General features: G+C 46.8%; 1 protein-coding gene across 1 annotated transcript in view; it reads right to left on the reverse strand.

Moving 5' to 3' along the window:
• Nucleotides 1–21,133, reverse strand: part of GSDME (gasdermin E) — a 57,946-nt gene that overhangs the window by 7,864 nt on the left and 28,949 nt on the right. Inside the window, exons 4-8 of the mRNA XM_046670639.1 lie at nucleotides 18,400–18,571; nucleotides 16,568–16,688; nucleotides 11,898–12,062; nucleotides 9,180–9,307; nucleotides 7,189–7,384 (exon numbers count right to left, since the gene is read on the reverse strand). Of these exons, the coding sequence (XP_046526595.1) occupies nucleotides 7,189–7,384; nucleotides 9,180–9,307; nucleotides 11,898–12,062; nucleotides 16,568–16,688; nucleotides 18,400–18,571 (782 nt within the window). The remainder of the gene's footprint in view (nucleotides 1–7,188; nucleotides 7,385–9,179; nucleotides 9,308–11,897; nucleotides 12,063–16,567; nucleotides 16,689–18,399; nucleotides 18,572–21,133) is intronic.

Here is a 21,133-nt window from a genome sequence, read left to right on the forward strand (position 1 = left end):
TGAGACAACCACGAGCTAGGGCAGGGTTGAACAGTAAGGTTCATCTCCTACATGAGGCTGTTCCCTGAAGACTGGGAGAGGTGAGACCGGGAGCAACTGTTTTATCTTATGAACAGAAACCAACACAGAGAGTCAAGGAAAATGAAGAAACAAAGCAATATGTTCCAAAAGAAAGAACAAGATGAAACCTCAGAAAAAGTCCTTAATGAAATGATATAAGTGATTTAACTGAGAAGAGTTCAAAATAACAGTCATAAAGATACTCACCAAGCTTGGGAAAAGAATGAATGAACACAGTGAGAACTTCAACAAACAGAGAGAAAATATAAGAAAGTACCAAATAGATGTCACAGAGCTGAAGAATACAATAACTGGACTGAAAATACACTAGAAAGCTTCACTAGAGGGGTAGACTAGATGAAGAAGAAGAAGAAAGGACCAGTGAACTTGAAGACAGGGCAGTGGAGCTCACCCAAAAAGAGTGGCAAAAAGAAAACAGAATCAGGGCCGGGCCCATGGCCTAGTGGTTAAGTTCAGTGCACTCCACTTCAGTAGCTTGGGTTCAGTTCCTGTGCGTGGACCTACACCACTTGTCGGCGGCCATGCTATGGCAGCGACCCACATACAAAACAGAGGAAGAGTGACACAGATGTTAGCTCAGGCCAAATCTTCCTCAGGAAAAAAAAGAATAAAAAAAAGTGAAGATACCTTAAGGGACTATGGGACAACCTCAAGCAGACCAACATTCACATTGTCAGAGTTCCAGAAGGAGCAGATATAGAGAAAAGGGCAGAAAACCTATTTGAAGAAATAATGGCTGAAAACTTCCCTAACTTGGGGAAAGGAAGAGACATCTAGATCCAGGAAGCCCAGAGAGTTCCAAATAAGAAGAACTCAAAGAGTCCCACACCAAGACATATTATAATTAAAATGCCAAAAGTTAAAGACAAGGAGAGAATCTTAAAAGCAGCAAGAGAAAAACAACTTGTTATGTACAAGGGAACCCCCATAAGACTATCAGCAGAAACTAGGCAGGCCAGAAAGAAGTGGCACAATATATTCAAAGTGCTGGGGAAAAAAAAACTTCCAACTAAGAATACTCGACCTAGCAAAGTTGTCATTCAGAATTGAAGGCTGCTCAGTGTTGGCTGCTGACTGATCAAGGCTATGGTTGCTGAAGGTTGAGGTGGCCGTGTCAATTTCTTAAAATAAGACAAGAATGAAGTTTGCTGCATTGATTGACTCTTCCTTTCATGAACGATTTCTCTGTAGTATGAGACGCTGTTTGACAGCATTTTACTCACAGAACTTCTTTCAAAATTGTAGTCAATCCTCTCAAACCCTGTCACTGCTTTATCAACTAAGTTTACATAATCTAAACCCTTCATTGTCATTTCAACAATCTTCACAGCACTTCACCAGGAGTAATTTCCAACTCAAGAAACCACCTTCTTTGCTCATCCATAAGAAGCAACTCCTCATCCATTAAAGTTTCACCATGAGATTGCAGCAACTCAGTCACATCTTCAAGTTCCACTTCTACTTCTCTTGCTACTTCTGCCACATCTGCAGTTACCTCCTCCACTTTAATCTTGAATTCCTCAAAGTCACCCTTGAGGGTTGTAATCAACTTCTTCTACACTCCTGTTAATGTTGATATTTTGACCTCTTCCTATGAATCACAAATGTTCTGAATGGCATCTAGAATGGTGAATCTTTTCCAGAAGTTTTTCAATTGACTTTGCCCAGATCCATCAGAGGAATCACTAGCTATGGCAGCTATAGCCTTACGAAATGTATTTCTTAAATAATAAGACTTGAAAATTGCAAGGACTCCTTGATCCATGGGCTGCAGAATAGATGCTGTGTTAGCGGGCATGAAAACAACATTCATCTCATTGTACGTCTCCATCAGAGCTCTTGGGTGACCAGGTGCACTGTCAACGAGCAGTAATATTTGGAAAGGAATTTTTTTTCTGAGTAGTAGTTCTCAACAGTTGGTTTAAAATATACAGTAAACCATGTTGTAAACAGATGTGCTGTTATCCAGGCTTTGTTGTTCCATTTACAGAGCACAGGCAGAGTAGATTTAGCATAATTCTTAAGGGCCTTAGGATTTTTGGAATGGGAAATGAGCATTGGATTCAACTTAAAGTCACCAGCTGCCTTAGCCCCTAACAAGAGAGTCAGCCTGTCGTTTGAAGCTTTGAGGCCAGGCATTGACTTCTCCTCTCTAGCCATGAAAGTCCTAGATGGCATCTTCTTCCAATAGAAGGCTGTTTCATCTACATTGAAAATCTGTGGTTTAGTGTAACTGCCTTTGTTAATTATCTGAGCCAGATCTTCCGGAGAACTTGCTGCAGCTTCTCCATCAGCACTTGCTGCTTCACCTGGCACTTTTTTGTTATGGAGGCAGCTTCTTTCCTTAAATCTCATGAACCGACCTCTGCTAGCTTCAAACTTTCCTTCTGCAGCTTCCTCACCTCTCTCAGCCTTCGTAGAATTAAACAGAGTTAGGGCCTTGCTCTGGATTAGGCTTTGGTTTAAGGGAATGTTGTGGCTGGTTTGACCTTCTATCTAGACCACAAAACTTTCTCCATATCAGCAGTGAGGCTGTTTCACTTTCCTATCATTCATGTGTTCACTGGAGTAGTACTTTTTATTTTCCTTGAAGAATTTTTCCTTCACATTCACAACTTGGCTAACTGTTTGGCACAAGAGGCCCAGCTTTCAGCTTGTCTCGGTTTTCGACACACCATCCTCACTAAACTTAATCATTTCTAGTTTTTTATTTAAGCTGAGAGTCATGTGACTTTTCCTTTCACTTGAACACTTAGAGGCCATTGTAGGGTTATTAATTGGCCTCATTTCAATATCGTTGTGCCTCAGGGAATAGGGAATCCCAAAGAGAGGGAGAGAGACGGGGGACTGGCTGGTTGGCGGGGCAGTCAGAACACACACAACATTTATCAGTTAAGTTTGCCGACTTAGATGGGCATAGTTTGTGGTGCCCCAAAACAATTACAATAGTAACATCAGAGATCACTGATCACAGACCATCATAACAAATATAACAATAATGAAAAAGTTTCAAATATTGCGAGAATTACCAAAATGTGACACAGAGGCACAAAGTAAGCAAATGCTCTTGGAAAAATGGCATCCACAGACTTGCTTGATGCAGGGTTGCCACAAACCTTCAATTCATTAAAAACGCAATATCTGTGAAGCGGAATAAAGCGAAGTGTACTAAAACAAGGTGCAGCTGTAGAGAAAACCCTCAAGACTCCACCAACAAACTGTTTGAACTAATAAATTCAGTAAAGTTGCAGGATACAGAGCCAATATACAAAGATCTCTCTTGCTTCTATACACTAATAGCGAACTATCAGAAAGAGAAATTAAGAAAACAATCCCACTTACAATTGCATCAAAAAGAATAAAACACCTAGGAATAAATTTAATCATGGAGGTGAAAGACCTGTACACTGAAAACTATTAAGACATTGATGAAAGAAATTGAAGAAGACACCAACAAATGGAAAGCTCTCCTGTGCTCATGGACTGGAAGAATTAACATTGTTAAAACGTCCATACTACCAAAAGCAGTCTACAGATTCCAAACAATCCTTATCAAAATCCAATGGCATTTTTCACAGAAATAGAACAAACCTAAAATTTTTATGGAACCATAAAAGACCCTGAATAGGCAAGGCAATCTTGAGAAAGAACAAATTTGGAGGCATCACACTCCCTAATTTCAAACTACATTACAAATCTACAGTAATTCAAACAGTATGGTATTGGCGTAAAGACAGACACATAGATCAATAGAACAGAGCAGAGAGGCCATAAACCCATGCATCTGTTGTTAGTGCCAGCAAGTCAATTCCGACTCATAGAGACCCGTGCACAGCAGAGCAGAACCCTGCCCAGTATTCTGCACCATCCTCTCACCTATCAGACAGTGCTCCACTGCTATTCATAGGGTTTACATGCCAATTTTTTGAAAGTGGGTGGCCAGGTCCTTTTTCCTAGTCTGTATTAGTCTGGAAGCTCCACTGAAACCTGTCCACCATGGGTGACCCTGCTGGTATTTGAAATAGTAGTGGCATAGCTTTCAGCATCACAGCAACAGACAGCCACCACAGTATGACAACCGACAGACAGGTGGTGTGGTTTCCTGACCAGGAAAATAAGGCAGCTTGCAGCGTTAAGAATGCTGAATCTTAACCACTAGACCACCAGCGCTGGCTAAACCACACATACATGGTCAATTCATTTACAACAAAGGAGCTAAGAATATACCATGGGGAAAAGACAGTCTCTTCAATAAATAGTATTGGGGAAACTGGAGAGCCACATGCAAAAGAATGAAACTGGACCACTGTCTTACACCAGACACAAAAATTAACTCAAAATGGATCAAAGATTTGAACATAAGACTTGAAACCATAAAACTTCTAGAAGAAAACATAGGCAGTAAGCTCCTTGACATCGGTCTTGGCAATGACTTTTTTGGATTTGACACCAAAAGTCAAGGCAACAAAAGCAAAAATACACAAGTGGGACTAGATCAAACTAAAAAACTTGTACGCAGCAAAGGACTCATCAACAAAATGAATGGCAACCTACTGAATGGGAAAAAAATTGCAAATCATATATCTGACAAGGGGTTAACATCCAAAATATATAAAGAAATCATAGAACTCAATAGCAAAAAACCAATAATCAATTAAAAATGGGCAGAGGATCTGAATAGACATTTTTCTAAAGAAGACATACAGATGGCCGGTGGGTACATGAAAAGGTGCTCATCACTAATCTTCAGGGAAATGCAAATCAAAACCACAATGAGATCACCTCACAACCATCAGAATGGCTATCACTAAAGAGACAAGAAATAACAAGTGTTGGAGAGGATGTGGAGAAAAGGGAACCCTCGTACACTGCTGGTGGGAGTGTAAACTCATGCAGCCACTAAGAAAAACAGTATGGAGACTCCTCAAAAAGTTAGAAATAGAATTACCATCTGATCCAGCAATTCCACTAAATCAAAAAGATATGTGCACCCCCTGTTCATTGGAGCTTACTTAAAACAGCTAAGATATGAAAACAACCAAAGTGTCCATTGATGGATGAATGGATAAAGAACATGTGCAATATATACAATGGAATATTATTCAGACATAAAAATAAAGAAAACTTGCCATTTGCGACAACATGGATGGTCCTTGGGGGCATTATGCTAAGCGAAATAAATCAGAGAAAGACAAATACTGTATGACTAACTTAGGTTATCTTAAAAAAAAAAGAAAGCTCATAGATATGGAGAACAGATTGCTGGTTGCCAGAAGCAGGGGTAAGAGGTGGGAAAATGGGTGAAGGTCATCAAAAAGCACAAACTTCCAGTTGTAAAATAAATAAGTCATGGGGATGAAATGTACAACATGGTGACTACAGTTAACTATACTATATTGTATATTTGAAAATTGCTAAGAGAGTAAATCTTAAAAGTTCTCATCGCAAGAAAAAAATAAATTTTGTAACTATGTAAGGTGATGAATGTTAACTAGACATATTGTTATGATCATATTGCAATATGTACAAATATCAAATCATTGTGTTGTACACCTAAAACTAATATAATTTTACATCACTTATATCCTCCCCCAAAAAGTTAAGCACTATAAAGCCAAAAACTGGAGTTATTCTTTAGAAAGCTGGAAATAGGACTCAAGATGAGGCCATTTTCTATTCTAGCACATTCCCCAGATTCTAAGGAGAGAAGACTGTCGTCGTAGGAGGAAAACATCAACTCAGACGGGCCGAAGATTAACAGGAGCACTAACAGAAAAGTTTATACTGATCTGACCTCCGCTGTGACTGACAGGTAAATGAGATCTCAGTTCAGAGATGCAAAAGGGCATCATTGGTTTAGAAATCTGCTGTAGATGTCTTCAGGAGCACTTAAAGATTTCACTATCCCCAGGCTTCCAAGCTCAGAAACAAGAAGTAAGTCTCACGGTATGTGTCAGTTCTAGGTGGCTGCCTGTGTGCAAGGTTGCAGAGAATTTGCAGCTGTGTCCAGGCTCAGGGAGAAGGGGACTGTGGTGCATTTGCAATGTTGGCCATGTGCTACCTATTTGACATCACTGATCCAGCCTATTGATAGAAATGTTTCAGTAAGTAATATGGTATGTGCAGAAAAGGCCTCTTACAAGCTGGAGAACTCTGGCCTATGGATTAGCCCCTGATAGAATGCCTGTATTTGAGGACTCTGTCTGATATACTGATGTTAACATCAGGGGAAAGGTCTCTAGCGGAGTTCCACAGTGCTCTGTCTTATGTCCTGTCCCAGTCAAAACTTTTATTCATGACCTGGAACAAGACATAGGGCATACATTCATCAGCATATAGAGGAGAGGCATTCTCTCTGATTAATCCTTTAAAAGGTGGAGATTCCTGGGCCTCCATTCTTGTGTGGTGCTGGGGAGGAACCCTGAATACATCAGGAACTCAATGCCCTGACTCATATCTCCTTAGGGGAAGTTGTGGGGACTAGAAGACTGGGCTGGTTTGCCAGGTCTTGCCTTTCTGAGAAGGAACTGAGACCCCTGCTTCCTCACACAGTATAACCACCTTCTGGTACCAGACCCCGCAGCCTGGTGAGCTCTGGATGGGAGTGGGAGAGAAGGGGCAGGGCAGGTCCACTGCCGGACACTAACTGGGTGGCCGTGCCCTGGGGAGCGCCATTTCTGGACCAGTGTGGACGCTGTGGAGCTGCATCCGAGGCTCTCCGCAGCCTCCCTGCCCAATGGCCACCATGCTGCCCTGGGAGCAGGGCAATGAGTTTGCGAGTAGGAACAAGAGGATGAGGAGGAGGAAACCACTCAGCAGGGCTGGGACCGGTGTGAACCACAGCTGTGCCTGGGGAGGCTGTGCCCGCCACGCCCGCGCTGGCGGAGGGCAGAGGGGCGCTCCTGGGAGCGTGCAGGAGGCCGAGAACAGGCCTCCTTTGTGCCTAAGCCGCTGACTTTTCCTGGCAATCATGTAAACGTCGCCAGCCTTCCCCTTCCTGTCCTGCCTGTACTGCTCAAAGGCAGGGGACCATGTGTACCAAAGCTTCCGAAGCAGCAAGCAAAGCAGTTCCAAGGCAACAACAGCATTTCTTCCTTTTTTCCGTACCTGCTAGCGCGCTGACCAAGAAATAGGCCGTAGAGAAGAGCTTCTGGCTGCCGACCCCGTCTTCCAGGCAAGGACACCCGCCCTGCACCCTGTACCCCACCAGCCGCAGGAAGGCTGTGAGGTCCTGCCGGTGTGGGGGCTTCAGCTCCCCCAACATCGCCAGCGGGGGTGACAGGCTGTGGACCAAGTCGTCACACTGCAGGGGAGGAGACAAGAGACAGACGCGATGAAGCTAGAGGCCAAGCTGGGCACAACCTGGGCGTCTGCCCCACGACAGGCAGCCCCTTGTCCATCACCATCTCCCAACTAAAGCAAGATCCGCAGCTTTTTTCTGTGTTTTGAAATTCCTAATCCACCAGGTTAGATTTCCCCCTAAGGAGACAGTAAACTGAGCCTCGCCCAGGGACTATTCTTTCCCAGTGAGAGAAGGGGCATGCAGGAACTAGTGGGTGGAACCTTCCAGGGCAGGGTGTGTCAGGTTGTACCAGGAAGAGGTGATGACACGCAGACTGAGGAGGGGAACCCAAAGGCATCATCCTATCGTGGTCCTGAGATCTAGACTGGGCACCCCAGCCCCAGCCACATTCCCAGCTGGGCCCGGGGCAGCCTCATCCATCCTCACGGGTCCTACTGGAAGCTGGGTGGCCCTGCTGAGAGCTGGGTGGCCCTGGCCACCCTGGCATCAACCAGCCACTTCTGCTCCATCGTGGCCTCCATGTCCAGATCCATTCGGATGAGAGCCCACAGCCCCCTCCCTCAGGCAACTTGCTTCTCCAGCACCTGACAGGGCAGCTGAGCTCTCTCCAGAGGGTGCTGGCCTGACCTTTCCCTCTTGGAAAGAGCTGTTTTAGGAAGTAGAAGTCAGCGGCCTTTTTGAAACATTTGTGTTCTCCCTGGGGCTAGCATGCCCTCCCAGGAGCTCTGCATCCTCCAGAATGTCCTGGGCTGTGGGACTATTCCAACAACTACAGGTTCCATCACTGGTCATGAAGCTCTTTGGCACAATGCAATTTCAAGAGGGAAAAATAATATGAATGATCTCCTGGGAACCATAAAGCATTAAATCAGAAAATCAGAGTTCAAACTCTCTGCATAACAGAAAAAAAAGACAGAAAAAACCCACAAAACCAACCATAGTAAAAATCAGGTTTATAGCACCCAGCCTGCTTCAGGGAAGGCAAGCACCAAGTCTGGGTGGCTGGAGGTTGGCAGCTGGCATGTCCCTCACCATTTGTAAAATTAATAGTTAAGGAACTCAACCTCTCCCGAAGATCCTTCTTCTGCAAAATAGAAAACACAGAAGGCTGCTTTTCAATCTGTTCTAAATAGAACAGGTTGACCTGTTGGACTGTAACACATAGATAGCCTCCTTGTAGTGGGTTAAATAACAGCCCCCAAATATGTCCCCCTGGAACTTCAGAATGTGACTTTATTTGGAATAAGGATCTTTGAAGAGGTAATTAAGGTGAGGATCTCAAGATGAGATTCTCCTAGGGTGGAGTGGGCCCTACATCCAATGGCGGCATCTCTTAAGAGACAGAAACAGAGACACCACACAAAAACAGAGAAGACCATCTGAAGACAGAGGAGAGACTGGAATGATGCAGCCACAAGCCCAGGGATGCCAGGAGCCACCAGAAGCTGGAGGAGGCAAGGAAGGGGGGCCTTTGGGGGAAGCACAGCCTGGCTGACACCTTGACTTCAGACTTCTGGCCTCCAGAACCATAAGAATAAATTTCTGTTGTCTTAAGCCACAAAGTTTAGGTCATTTGCTACAGCAGCACTAAGGAACTTTGGGTTCCTGACATCAGCTACTTTCTGCAGTTAGAAAACTGAGCTGCTGGGAGTAAGAAAAAAAGAAGCTTTAGGGTTCAAAGGAGGTGGGGAAGTTTGAAATGCAATTGTATTCCAGCTCAAAGCCTTGTCCCCAGAGCTGTAGCCTGTCCTCATCTCCAGAAAACCCAGGTGAGGACACTGCCTCGAGGTCTTACCACTTGTTCCAGGACCACGAGTAATTCTTCATCAGACAGTACCGCCTGGAGGACGGTGTTCAGCGCTGTCCGGTGCTGCTCCGGCAGCTCCACAAAGGGAAAGAAATTCTTCTCCAGGAGCCGAGTTCCTGTGAAAGCAGCAGCGAACACAGTCCCGTGACTGCCACGCGTGTCTCAGAACAAGGGACAGCAGCTCTTGCATTTTATGACTAATTGTCCTCAGTTCTTTCACAGACACTCCCTGCTGCACAGTCAGTCGTGGAACTCAGAAATACAGAACATCGAGTTAAATTCCACCCTGTGTGTTTTTCAATAACCAGTAACTACTACAAGACAAAGAAAGGGGGCAGGGACAGAAAGACAGAAAAGAAAGAGGGCCACCCAGACTTCACTCTGTTTTAGATGACTCACTAAACATTAATTAAGTCTAATCGATTATTTTCTGGGAAAGTCATTTAGACTCCTCTTTAGCATGATTTCTTTTTTTTTTTTTTTGAGGAAGATTAGCCCTGAACTAACTACTGCCAATCCTCTTTTTGCTGAGGAAGACTGGCCCTGAGCTAACATCCATGCCCATCTTCCTCTACTTTATATGTGGGACACCTACCACAGCATGGCTTTTGCCGAGCGTTGCCATGTCCGCACCCGGGATCTGAACTGGGGAACCCTGGGCCGCTGAGAAGCAGAATGTGCAAACTTAACCACTGTGCCACGGCACCAGCCCCTAGCATGATTTCTATAGAAGTGAATTATCAAGGCTGAATTACTAAACATCTGTCAGTCTTTTACAATGCTTCAGAGCCATGCAAATTCCAAAATACATTATTTTTCATGTCCTTTCTTCTAATACATTGCAGATTTTATATCCTTTAACATTTAATGCATGCTTTTCAGAGAGACTGGCACCCTATTTTCGTGGCAGGTGCAGCTGTTGCATTTTCCCATTCACACTTCTTCGGCAGTCCAGGAGAACAGGCATGCAGGCCCACCCGCTGGGTTGCTCACATCCTCTGCAGGATTCTTGAGCCTCTCCCCTTAGAATCTTCCTTTTCTTCCTTTTAAGATAGTCAAAAGTTTCTAGTAAATTAAGCCCAGGGGGATTTAAAAGCAAGATTTGATAAACCAAAGCTTTCGTATGCAAGGATGCATACTAATACATAAATGCATCACCTCTGTTGATGGTAAATTCCAGCACATGGTTGTAGAGGAGCTCCACGGAGAGGGACATGTCACATCAGTATCTGACATATTCAGAAACTGCTCTATAAACACTACTAGGTCTTTACCACCCCAGCCTGGAGAGAAGAACTGTCCTGGTTGGTGTAGGGTCCAAGGGCACAAAGGCCAGGCTAGCCCCCTACCCAACTCCTGCCTAACACGCCCAGCCTCCCTGCTCCACCCCAGGCTGACCAGAACAGACAACTTACAGGGTGGACTGTTGGGAAAGGAAATTATAAGAAAGCCGTAGCCCATAGACTGTCTTGTCACTTCCCTGTAGCACAGTTCAAGGCTGCAGGACCACTGCTGCTGTGGTTCTAACCCATGACATTGACAGTGCTTAAGTGGCAGCTGAAAATCACACCCAGTTATTAATCTCAAGGAAGCAGAGGAGGGGCCTGCAGCCCTGCAGTAGATGGGAAAGCCTTATCCTAAGACTGCTCCTTGTGGACCGGCCTGGGGGCGCAGCAGTTAAGTTCGCACATTCTGCTCCAGCAGCACAGGGTTCGCCAGTTCAGATCCTGGGTGCAGACCTACACACTACTTGTCAAGCTATGCTGTGGCAGGCATCCCACATGCAAAGTAGAGGAAGATGGGCTCGGATGTTAGCTCAGGGCCAGTCTTGCTCAGCAAAAAGAGGAGGATTGGTGGCAGATGTTAGCTCAGGGCTAATCTTCCTCAAAAAAAAAAAAAAAAAAAGATTGGGCCTTCACTGCCATTTCTTCCAACTCTGATATTTTTGCTACAGAAACAAAAGCATCTTCTGTTTGGGATTCACTGAAGCCTCATAGATGAGTCTCTTCTTACCCTCCGCACCAGAGCATCTTCTGAACTGCTCCTGGCTCTTTTTACTAAGCTCTTATCTAACTGTGTCTCCTTGTCCTGGCCCTTCTCCTCGTCTACTGTATACTTCACTCCCCCTCCTCCCTCACCCCCCCAAAAAACCAACTTCTTAAAACACAAAATGCTGTGGGGAGCAAAAGGAATTGCTGCAGGCAAATCACAGGTCCTCCCCTCCTCCTCGCTGGATGCTGTGGCACCAGACGCCTTATGTCATGTGGATGAAGAGCCTCCAAGAGAGCATTTTGCAATGCTGACAAAGCGTTGCTTGTCTTGGCAATGAAGCCCGGACTATAATGAAACAGATGCAGAACCCGGGTTCTCTCTCCTTGCTGCTGACGAGCTATTCTTAGGAGTCAGCAAGGCTTCTGCGGTTAAAAAGGAAAAAGTAAATGCCAGGCCCCTGATGCTTTCACTCCCGAGTCTCCCAGTCTCCCACCCCTTCCTCAAACACCACACCCAGGACCTGAGGCTCCCAAGATCCAACACAGGTGAATCCCGATGAGTAGACTAGGACTGACTCAGAGGCACCGTCCTCTCTTTCTCAGACATTTTCCATGAAGTCACTAAGGAGTCACCACTCCTAAAGGCCACATTAGCTCTTGGGCTACAGTGCTCAACTAGCCATCAGCTCACTGTGCCCCACCCTGCTGGCAATACCTTGTTTTAAAACACTCAATGGCCCATCTGGGGTAGGCAGCCCCTGCCCAGCATCTGGCGCATCCCAGAACGGAAAGTCTTGTAAGGCCCCGGCGTCCGGGAGGACAATGTCGCTCCTCCTCTGGTGCTCAAAGCCACCATGCTTCCCTCGTAGGAGACAGAATTCTGTAATGCGGGAAAAATGACAAGTCAGGCACAAGTTGGACCTGGCTTTACCTAACTCCGGCAGGGCACTCTTCTCCATAAACCCGCTTCCCAGACACATCATGCTGTTTGACCAAACCTCATTCACTTCCTCCAAATCCAAGAGAAATGGTGGTTCTTAACATGAAACTCTCCAGTGTGTCCTCTTTGAAGAGGCAGGAAGCAATCTTTCAAATATCAGAAGTACTTCCTCAGCCTGGTTTGAACAAACCAACTCTAAACAAACAAAGAGAACTCACCATATTTGAAATTGAGAAAACCTGAATTTGACTGAACTGATTATTGAGAATATACTTAAGTGCACAAGTGGTTATATGGTTATGTTCTTAAAGAGTCAAATTTTCTTCATTAATAAATAACTAATTAATTTTTCATTAATAAATAAATAGAATAATACACAGTAATAAAAAAATAAACTACTGATTTCTGCAATTATATGAATGAATCTCACAAACATGTTGAGTAGACAATCCAGACACAAAAGAATATATTATACGTGAATCTATATGAAGGCAAAACTAGTCTTTTTTCAAAAGCCTTATCTTTTAGAGATATTGAAATATTTATAGACAAAACAATATAAGGCCTAGGATTTGCTTCAGAACAATTGAGCAAGGGTGGAGGGAGGTGGTGAAGTTACAGAGAAAACCTGAAATGCCCTAGTTATTGAAGCTGGGTGCCAGGTACATGGGGGTTCATTACATTATCTCTACTTTTGAACATGTGTGTAATTCTCCATGATAAAAAATTTTCCAAAATAATAAAAAGAAATGTTCCTTAAATACTTTCATATTTGAGAACCCAACTAAGGAATCTAAGTTGTAGGTAAAAATGTACAGTTACTGTGTCCTTGCGGAGGAAAAACAACAAGTGAACTCATGAATTAGGGTTCTTTTTATGCTTCTATTTAATCATTTGTGTCCTTAAGCACAGGTTATGGAATAAGCATGTGGCTGAGCCTGGCATGTGAGTGACACGTGGAAGGCATGGGTGTTAGCATGTATTTTGATTTGCTTGTGGGCACTAATGACGTTCATAAAGATAGAACGGTGGTCTAAAGACAAACGAGTAATCCTTCCTTCACTCACTCAACCGACCCACACTCACTGGTGGCCCCAGCTCGCCCGCCCTTTGCACCAGGCACTGAGGTAAGTGTGAACCAGCCCCCAGTAAGTAATGACTTTGCTGCCCGAGGACAGGGACCATGACCACTAACACAGCCTCAAATCCTGCTGGGAGTCCTGTGGGGCCCCCACGGGTACTTTTGGAGCCTATTGCACCAGCACAACATCTGCCTTTATACGCACCCAGATGCCCAAAGCCACTGCCAGTTCCTTCATTCTTTTCAGTGTCAGGCCCTGTGTCAGGAGTCAGAGATACAAAACGACTACAACGCAGGCCTTGACAATAAGTGTGGTACCAGTGGGGAAAGGGGTAACCTGGGGTGGTGCTGGAGGAGGTGGGTGAGTCACTGAAGCCAGAGTGGGGCTTATGGAGAAAGAACCAGAAAATGTTTCTTGTAGGAAGCAGTGTCTAAGCAGCCTCCTAAAGGCTCGCCAGGCAAAGAGGCAGACAGGCCCCTCCAGACAGAGAAGCACCAGCCACGGGGGCTCGGGGACAAGAGCGGAGCGTTCCCAGACGGTGGGAACTTTGACCAGATGGCTGCGGTGGGAAGCGCTGGAGATGAGAAGAAAGGCTGCACACATGCGGGGGCTAGACCACAATGCCCTGCAAGTGGCAGACTATCTCGGGACAAAGGGGGCCTTGGAAGGCTGTGTGAGCAGGTGAGTAAAATGACCAGATCTTTGTTTCTAAATAATCACATTAGTTATACTGCTAGGATGGAACAGACGGGGGAAGACTCAGAGATGCAGAGGAGCCAATTGAGAGTCTCTGGCGGGAACTGACAGGGAGACGTGGGTGTCGGGCGGTGGGCCTGGCCAGGAGCACACAGCCCGGGGCAGGAGGGATGCACGGGCTCACAGCCACCAGGTGCTTTGCCAAAAAGACGCTGGCAAACGCCCCCCTGTACAAAGCACGGGCCAAATTTCAAGACGACAAATGGTGTTGCCAAGTGGCCACGAGAGGGGAGCTGGTGGTGCAGGAAGGGGTCGTGGCTGAGAGAACCCCTCAGCAAGGATGGGCTGCACAGATGCCACCCCCAAGGGACATGGAGAGAGTCAGCCTCCTCTCCAAGTTTCAAAGGACAAATACGCTCCTTGTCAAATGTCCCCCCACCTGCAATGAGGGAGGAGAGATCAAGCAGCCTCTTAAGGGTCCTTCTGGCCCCCGCAGGTCTATGTTCATGAAGCAGATCAGAATATTCTGTGGCAAGAGGGACAGAAAACACAGATGGAGAATAAAAGCAGAACTAGTTAAAAACCAGGCAGGGAGTCACACAGAGGCTGCCCGACCACCGAGCTGCGCAGGAGGGGCAGCGGCCGGCAGTGGGACAGGGCAAGGGTGAGGGGCTTCCCGGCCCTGCGGTGGGAGGCCAAGCAAGGAACCTTGAGAACTCCCCAGAGCACCTCTTCTCAGCAGCGCTGAGAAGAGTTTATCTTCAAAGACAGCAGAAGCAAGCCAAGATAAAAGGCTTGGAATTGAAATGCAAACAGGAGAGCCACACCAGGCGAAGCTGTGCCTTTCCAACCCTGGCTGAGAAAAGAGGGGCCCCGGTGGGAGCGACACAGGCCCCGACAGAGCTGCAGGCAGGCCGGGCACTGCCATCCCCATGGAAGGGGCGCCCACAGGCTGAATGGCAGCCCCAGCCTGGCCCCCAGCCACTGAAGGGTCCTCTCAGCACTGTGGGCAACCTCCGGTGTCGGCCAAGCTTTCAAAAGGCCTTACAAAAGCGACACCTTGACCGCCAATCCATCTGGACAGGATAACCAAGGCGTAGCATCCTGTGCTGAAACCACAATAGCACATGTGGTAATGGCTTATCATGCACCAATAACAGAAACCTGAGGGACAACATTGCCTTAGTGCAATTTGTTTGGTAGACGGAAGTCTTTCAAATAGAAAGAATAAAATAATAATGAAAATGCCTAGGATGATGCACATTTGGAACTGTGGGCCTAAAGGATGTAGGTCATGATTCTTGGTATTCCTGGTATCCATGTGTCCCTGACCTCCCTCTCTAGACCAACTTCTGAAAAGTGACACCTTCACTTTTTGTTACCTCCCTGTGAAAGGAAAGAGGGAGGCGGGGCGATGGCATTCCATGCCTCCGCGGTCCCTCCTCCGGCTCCTCACACACCCATGAGCTTGTTGACCTCCAGTGAGGACTGTCAGCGTTCTCAGTGCCTGGAGGTGGAGCTGAACGGTGTAGTAACTCAGGCGGGCCAAGTCAGGGCCAAAGGCTGACTCCAGGAAGACTTCCACATCGCTTCCCTGTCCTCGCAGAGCAGGAGACAGCAATAGACACGTGCACAGTCTTTCATGGCACGCTTTTTAGAACTTTCTCATTACGGAAAAAGTGAAACCGCACAAGAACGGAGAGAGTAGTCTAATGAACCTCCACACACCATCCACCAGCCTTGAGGACTGCTCTTTCCCTCCTCCCACCACCCACACACACCCTACTCTCACCCAGATTATTTCTGAAGCAAACCGCAGACATATTACCCTTTCATCTGTGAAGCATTCACTATAAATCTCTAAAAAATAAGATAACTCTTTTTTATAAACATAACCATGATATCATTATATATCTAAAAAAGGTTAACAATAACGTATTACGTTACATTTATTCATTCATGTCCCCAAGAAGCAGCCAGTTTTCTTGGGCTCAACACGACCTCTTCTCAGGAAGAGCGTGGGAGAGGGGCCATGAGGACCTAAGGTCAGCAGAGCTGGCGAAGCCAAAGCCCTTATTTTCTTCAAGTCAGGCAATGACCTCCCAGCTCTGAACACTCTGGTGATCAGCAGAGTGAAGTCAAATACAGCACTTTTGGCTTCATACTTGGGGGAGGGAGGTGAGACGATAATGATGATGACAGTATTATTAATAGCTAAGGTGGAGTACTCAATAAATGACCGCTGTGCCAGGCCACTCACATGCCTCCTCTAATTCAACCCTCACTGCAGCCCTGGGCAAGAAGGTCTTACACCCTTCCAGAGACGGGTAAGGCTCAGCAAGATTCAACAACCTGCCTGAGACCTCAAGGACATTGTCACACTGAGGTTGATACCCAGCTCATCTGAGCCCACATTCTTAATGCCGTGCTGTGTGGGTGAAACCTTGCCCCACTCTGCTGTTTGGGCATCCCTCTCCACTGCCCTCCCAATGCAGCCCACTTGTCTCACTCGTCATGGGGTGTCCCCAAACTCTTCCGATATCTCTTGCCTCTCAATCCCCAAAGCGGTAGGGGAGCCTCTACAAGTGTGTGCTTCAAAGGAAGATGGGGTGTCCCTCAGCAATGGCTCAATCACCCTAACAGCCCCGAGCAGGAGGTGGCACTCACCGAACTGGCCGTCCAGTTTCACATACAACTCGATGACGCTGTAGGCGATGGTGGTGGGAGCCGGGATCTCCAGTGCCACGCTGGCATCCTTGATAATGTTCTCATCCTTCGTCACTGACACCTGTGGGCAAGAGAGCATGTTCCCACCTGGGCACTCAAATTCCCCCAGGTTTCTCTTTGCGTCCCCACTGTGCCCAGCCTAGTGCCTTGCACACAAGAAGTACCCAGAAAATGCCCATGGAACTGAGTAGACATGAGGGGCCAGCCAGCAGAAGCGAGCATTTAATCCTTGCTGGTCTCGTGATGTGTTCACACATTCCCAGGAAAATGGCCAACCTCGTGAAACAAAAGTGAGATTCCAGAGTTTGGAATACAGTAAGGTTAGATCTACAGTGTTCAATAAAAAAGATAATAAATAAGACAAGATGACTTCCCATTTCCCTTGCGGAGGATTATGGAAACCACTTTAAAATCCTAATGAAAATCCCGAACAACATCAAAGCCTGACCGGGAGAAGCTGGCTTAGAGCAAGCACCCCCAAGCATGTCACTTCAGACTTCTGCAGATGGCACACTGTGCTCTTAGACAAAACTAGGGGAGAGGCTGGAGGGAGGAGAGGCAAGGCCGAGAGAAGGATGGTGGGGAAATGCCGAGCAGTCAAACACCAGAGCCCTGTCCTCAAACACTGTACCAATATGCCCCTTTCCCACAATGGCCTGGGGCGAGGAAGGCAAGAATCTATTTGTTGCCCAAACACTGGAGATCAGAGACCTTTTTCAGCAACTTGATCTTGGTTAGAGTGTGATGACAGCGGCCTCCCAACTCCCAGGCAGGCTGCAGGCCTTTGGCGGGGCCAGCACAGGCAGAAACTTTGGAAGAGCCAGCTGAACGCATCTCCCCTCGGGCACCTCCCTCACGACTGCTACCCAGCCCACCCAGCCTGCCCACCCCAGGGAGAGTCCAGCTCCGGACCTATAGCCCCATCTCCTTCTAAATACAACTTTCCTGGGTCTTCTAGCAAAAGCCTGAAGTTACCCCAGAGGTAAATCTCTAGGAATAGAATATCAGGCACCGTGGCAAGCTGGAGGGGAAACAGTTTGGGGCTGATAGCCTCCTGTTCAACTGAAGTTTAGTACTGGCTCAAGGGTCAGCTTACTAAGACTGACTATAATTTAATACAGAAGCATCTGTTTATGTATATATAGACACATGTACTGATCTTTACTTTCCTTAACTCAATCCACAAAGGATTTGAGGCAGCTAGTCCCAAAGTAATCATTTCGAGACCCCTGGTTCCAAGGGGCTCAAAGGGTTATCTGTGCATTGGCTTGGCCAGCGCTCACTGATCCATTTTCTTTTGGGAATGTGCCTGACCCAAGCCTACAGGGCCAATCCAAGTGTCCCATTGCCCGGACCTTGGGTCTGCTCCAAGAATGGGCTTAACCTGAGATGGTCCTGTGAGAACCAGCCCTGAAGCACTCTTTCCCCTGGGGTTGCAGCAGGTGGGATGAAAGCCTGGAGCTGCTGCACCACAAGGAGAGAGCCTGCCTAAGAGGGAATCTACCCCCAAGGAAGGCAACTCACAATGTTCTCTGAGTCCTGGATCCAGCCGTGACTGAAGCCAGATACCCCAAACGTTTTGGTTACATGAGCCAATAAATTCCTTCTTGTTTAAGCCAATTTGAGCTGGATTTCTGTTAACTTGCTACAGAAAGAGTCCTGACAAATGAAAGACACCACTCAAAGAGGCCCCTGACCAAGGTCTCCATGGTGGGGGCCAGAGAGGCTGCTGTGGCCTCTGGCCCGGGCCTCCATGCCATGGATGCACACACCTGCACGGTCTTGGTTTTGATCCCCACCATGCCACCGCACTTCTCCTCAGTCTGAATGTGCTCAGATATCACACACTTCTGCGTTGTCACTATCTTCTGTGTCAGGATGCACAGGACCTCGTTCTTCCTCTCCAGCATCTGCTGCAGCACAGGATTTTTCAGATTTATTGTTCTGAAAAAGAGAAATGGCTGTGAGTAGCCTAGTGCCTCAGGGGAGATTGATGCAGCCTGAATTTTCTCCTCTCACACAGCTGGGGGCTGAGGAGTGAACAGATGACAACCAGCATCATTTATTTCCCAGCAATGAGAGAGGGGGCAGTTCACCTGGAAAGGCATCAACCAAACCCTCCCGAGGCCACCGCGGAGCTGCCAGGCCTCTGGAGAAAGGCTGGGCACCAGAGAGAAGCCCGGGGGGGGGGGGGGGGCCCTCCTGTCAACCGGCAGCACTGGATGTCAAGGAGGAAGAAAAGAAACCCAACCGGTGGGAGAGCTGCCATCCATCTGCCTTAGACCCTGGGAATTCTGCTTTGTCATTTAATCAGAGGCTGAGGGACCACAAACATCACAGCCGTGGCCCAGGAAATACAGGATTACTGTGGGGGGATGGTGACCAGTTGCTTCTCACAGAGAGGAGAGAGGAACAGGCTTAAAGTAGAAGTAGCAGGGAAGACACTGGATTTGAATTATAAAGGAACTTCTTGACCTGTCTCTCCAGGAAGGATGCGTAATCTCTTAGAAGGAGTTTTACACCACTTTATAGATGGGGAAACTGAGGCCAGTCAGGCATGACCTGCCCAGGGTCACCCAGTAGAGACCTGGGGCTCCCACATGGCTACTCTGGGGAATTTCAAGAACAAGCTAAATTTCCATCTGCAGGAGATGATTTCATGCTCAGAAGCAAATGATGAAATAACCTCTCTGAGACTCTGTGAGCCTATGAAGAGGACAGGAAAAGAACCAAATCAGAGTGGATGGCAGCACGAGAACAATCACAGTGCTCATCCTGGGCGGTTGAAACGGTCCAGGGTTAGTTACCTAAAGAAGCTCAGCACCACCCCTAACCACACATAGTGGAGGATCACCCTGCCCGCCCCCCACCCCCAAGGCAGACGCAGATTCTCCAGGCTCCAGAAAGTATCCTCAGAGCTGGAGTGAGTAGCTAGAAAGATCCTGTCTCCACATAAAAAGCTGCCCAGGGTGGAAACAGCCCGGGTCCTTCAACAGATGGATAGACAAATATGGTATATGCATACAATGGGATAACATTCAACCATAAAAGGAATAAAGTTCTTGCACATACTACAACATGAACAAACCCTGAACACATTACGTAAGCAAAATAAACCAGACACAAAGGACAAATATTGGATGATTCTACTTATATGAATGTCCAGACTAGGCAAATTCATAGCGACAGAAAGTAGACTGAAGGTTACTAGGGGCTGGGGAGAGGAAGAATGAGGAGGTCTTGCTTGACAGCTATAGTTTCTGTTTGGGATGACAATAAAGTTCTAGAAAGGGATACTGTTGACGGCTGCACAACAGTGGTAATGTACTTAATGCCATTAAATTGTATACTTAAAAACAGTTAAAATGGCAAATTTTATATTATATATATTTTATCACAATAAAAAAAGTAAAGACCAAAAACTGTTCAAGCTCAGTGGTGGTCAAAGAAATGCAAATTATAACAATGTTTCACACATATTAAATAAGCAATAAAAATAAATGGATAGCAACAACAAAAAGGCTGCCCAGGGCTCTGCTTTCAAGAAGGCATATAAAGCAGAGGCTTGGAGCCTGCCCGGCTGGGGTTCAAATGCCAGCTCTGCCCCTCCAGCGGGGTGCCCTTGAGTGAAATTACTCCGCCTCTGCGCCTCCACACTCACTCACTCAGAAACCTTCAAAGGTTAAGTCACATTTCAACCTCCCACCCAGGCTGTGAGGTCTCTGGATCTGGCCCCTGCCCCCAGCTGACCCCACCTTCCCGCTTTCTCTCTGCGCCTTAAACACACCAGGCACATGCCCACCCCAAGGCCTTGGCACCATGTCCCCCTGACCCCCACATCTCACTGATGCTAGAAACTTCCTCAGGGAGGCAGGCGTTCCCTCCTCACCTGTGTAGACCGCCATGCCGTCACACTGTCACATACTGAGACCACTTCTCCAGAGAGCATATTTCCACACGATACCGTTCTAGGTCATTCGTTTGTTTGTTGGTTGCCCGTCTCCTCCCCGTGGACTGTAAACCCCACGGAAGCAGGGGCTGTGCCCATTTGGATTACTGCTTGTTTCAGGACAGTGCCTAGTACACAGCAAGAGCTCGTTATGTATTTTTGAAATAAATGCATAAATAAAACTTGTGGGCTTTTTCCCTCTTTATCTGTTTGCCTTAATGAATGTGTAAATGTGTGAGTATGTATGCATCTATGAGTGAAAGAGAGAAAACATATGGAAGATAGAGGATTAGCAGTATGGTTTAGAGAATGATACAAATCTTCCTAGGAGACGGTGTTTGGTCCTCGAGCCACAGACTTTGAGGATGAGAGCCAGCATATCTGCCAGGCAGAACGAGCATCAGAACCAGCCCTTTCTAATCTTCTCCTCCCATTGTACACAATTCCATCTTCTAGCAGATTCTTGAAAATCGACTCCCTATTACAGTGTAGGTATTGGCTCCTCCCTATTTGAACACACACATCAGAAGCAGCACCTCCCAGCCTCCAACCCCAGA

Source organism: Equus quagga, chromosome 8 (genome assembly GCF_021613505.1).
Source record: "Equus quagga isolate Etosha38 chromosome 8, UCLA_HA_Equagga_1.0, whole genome shotgun sequence".
Classification (NCBI taxonomy): Eukaryota; Metazoa; Chordata; class Mammalia; order Perissodactyla; family Equidae; genus Equus; species Equus quagga.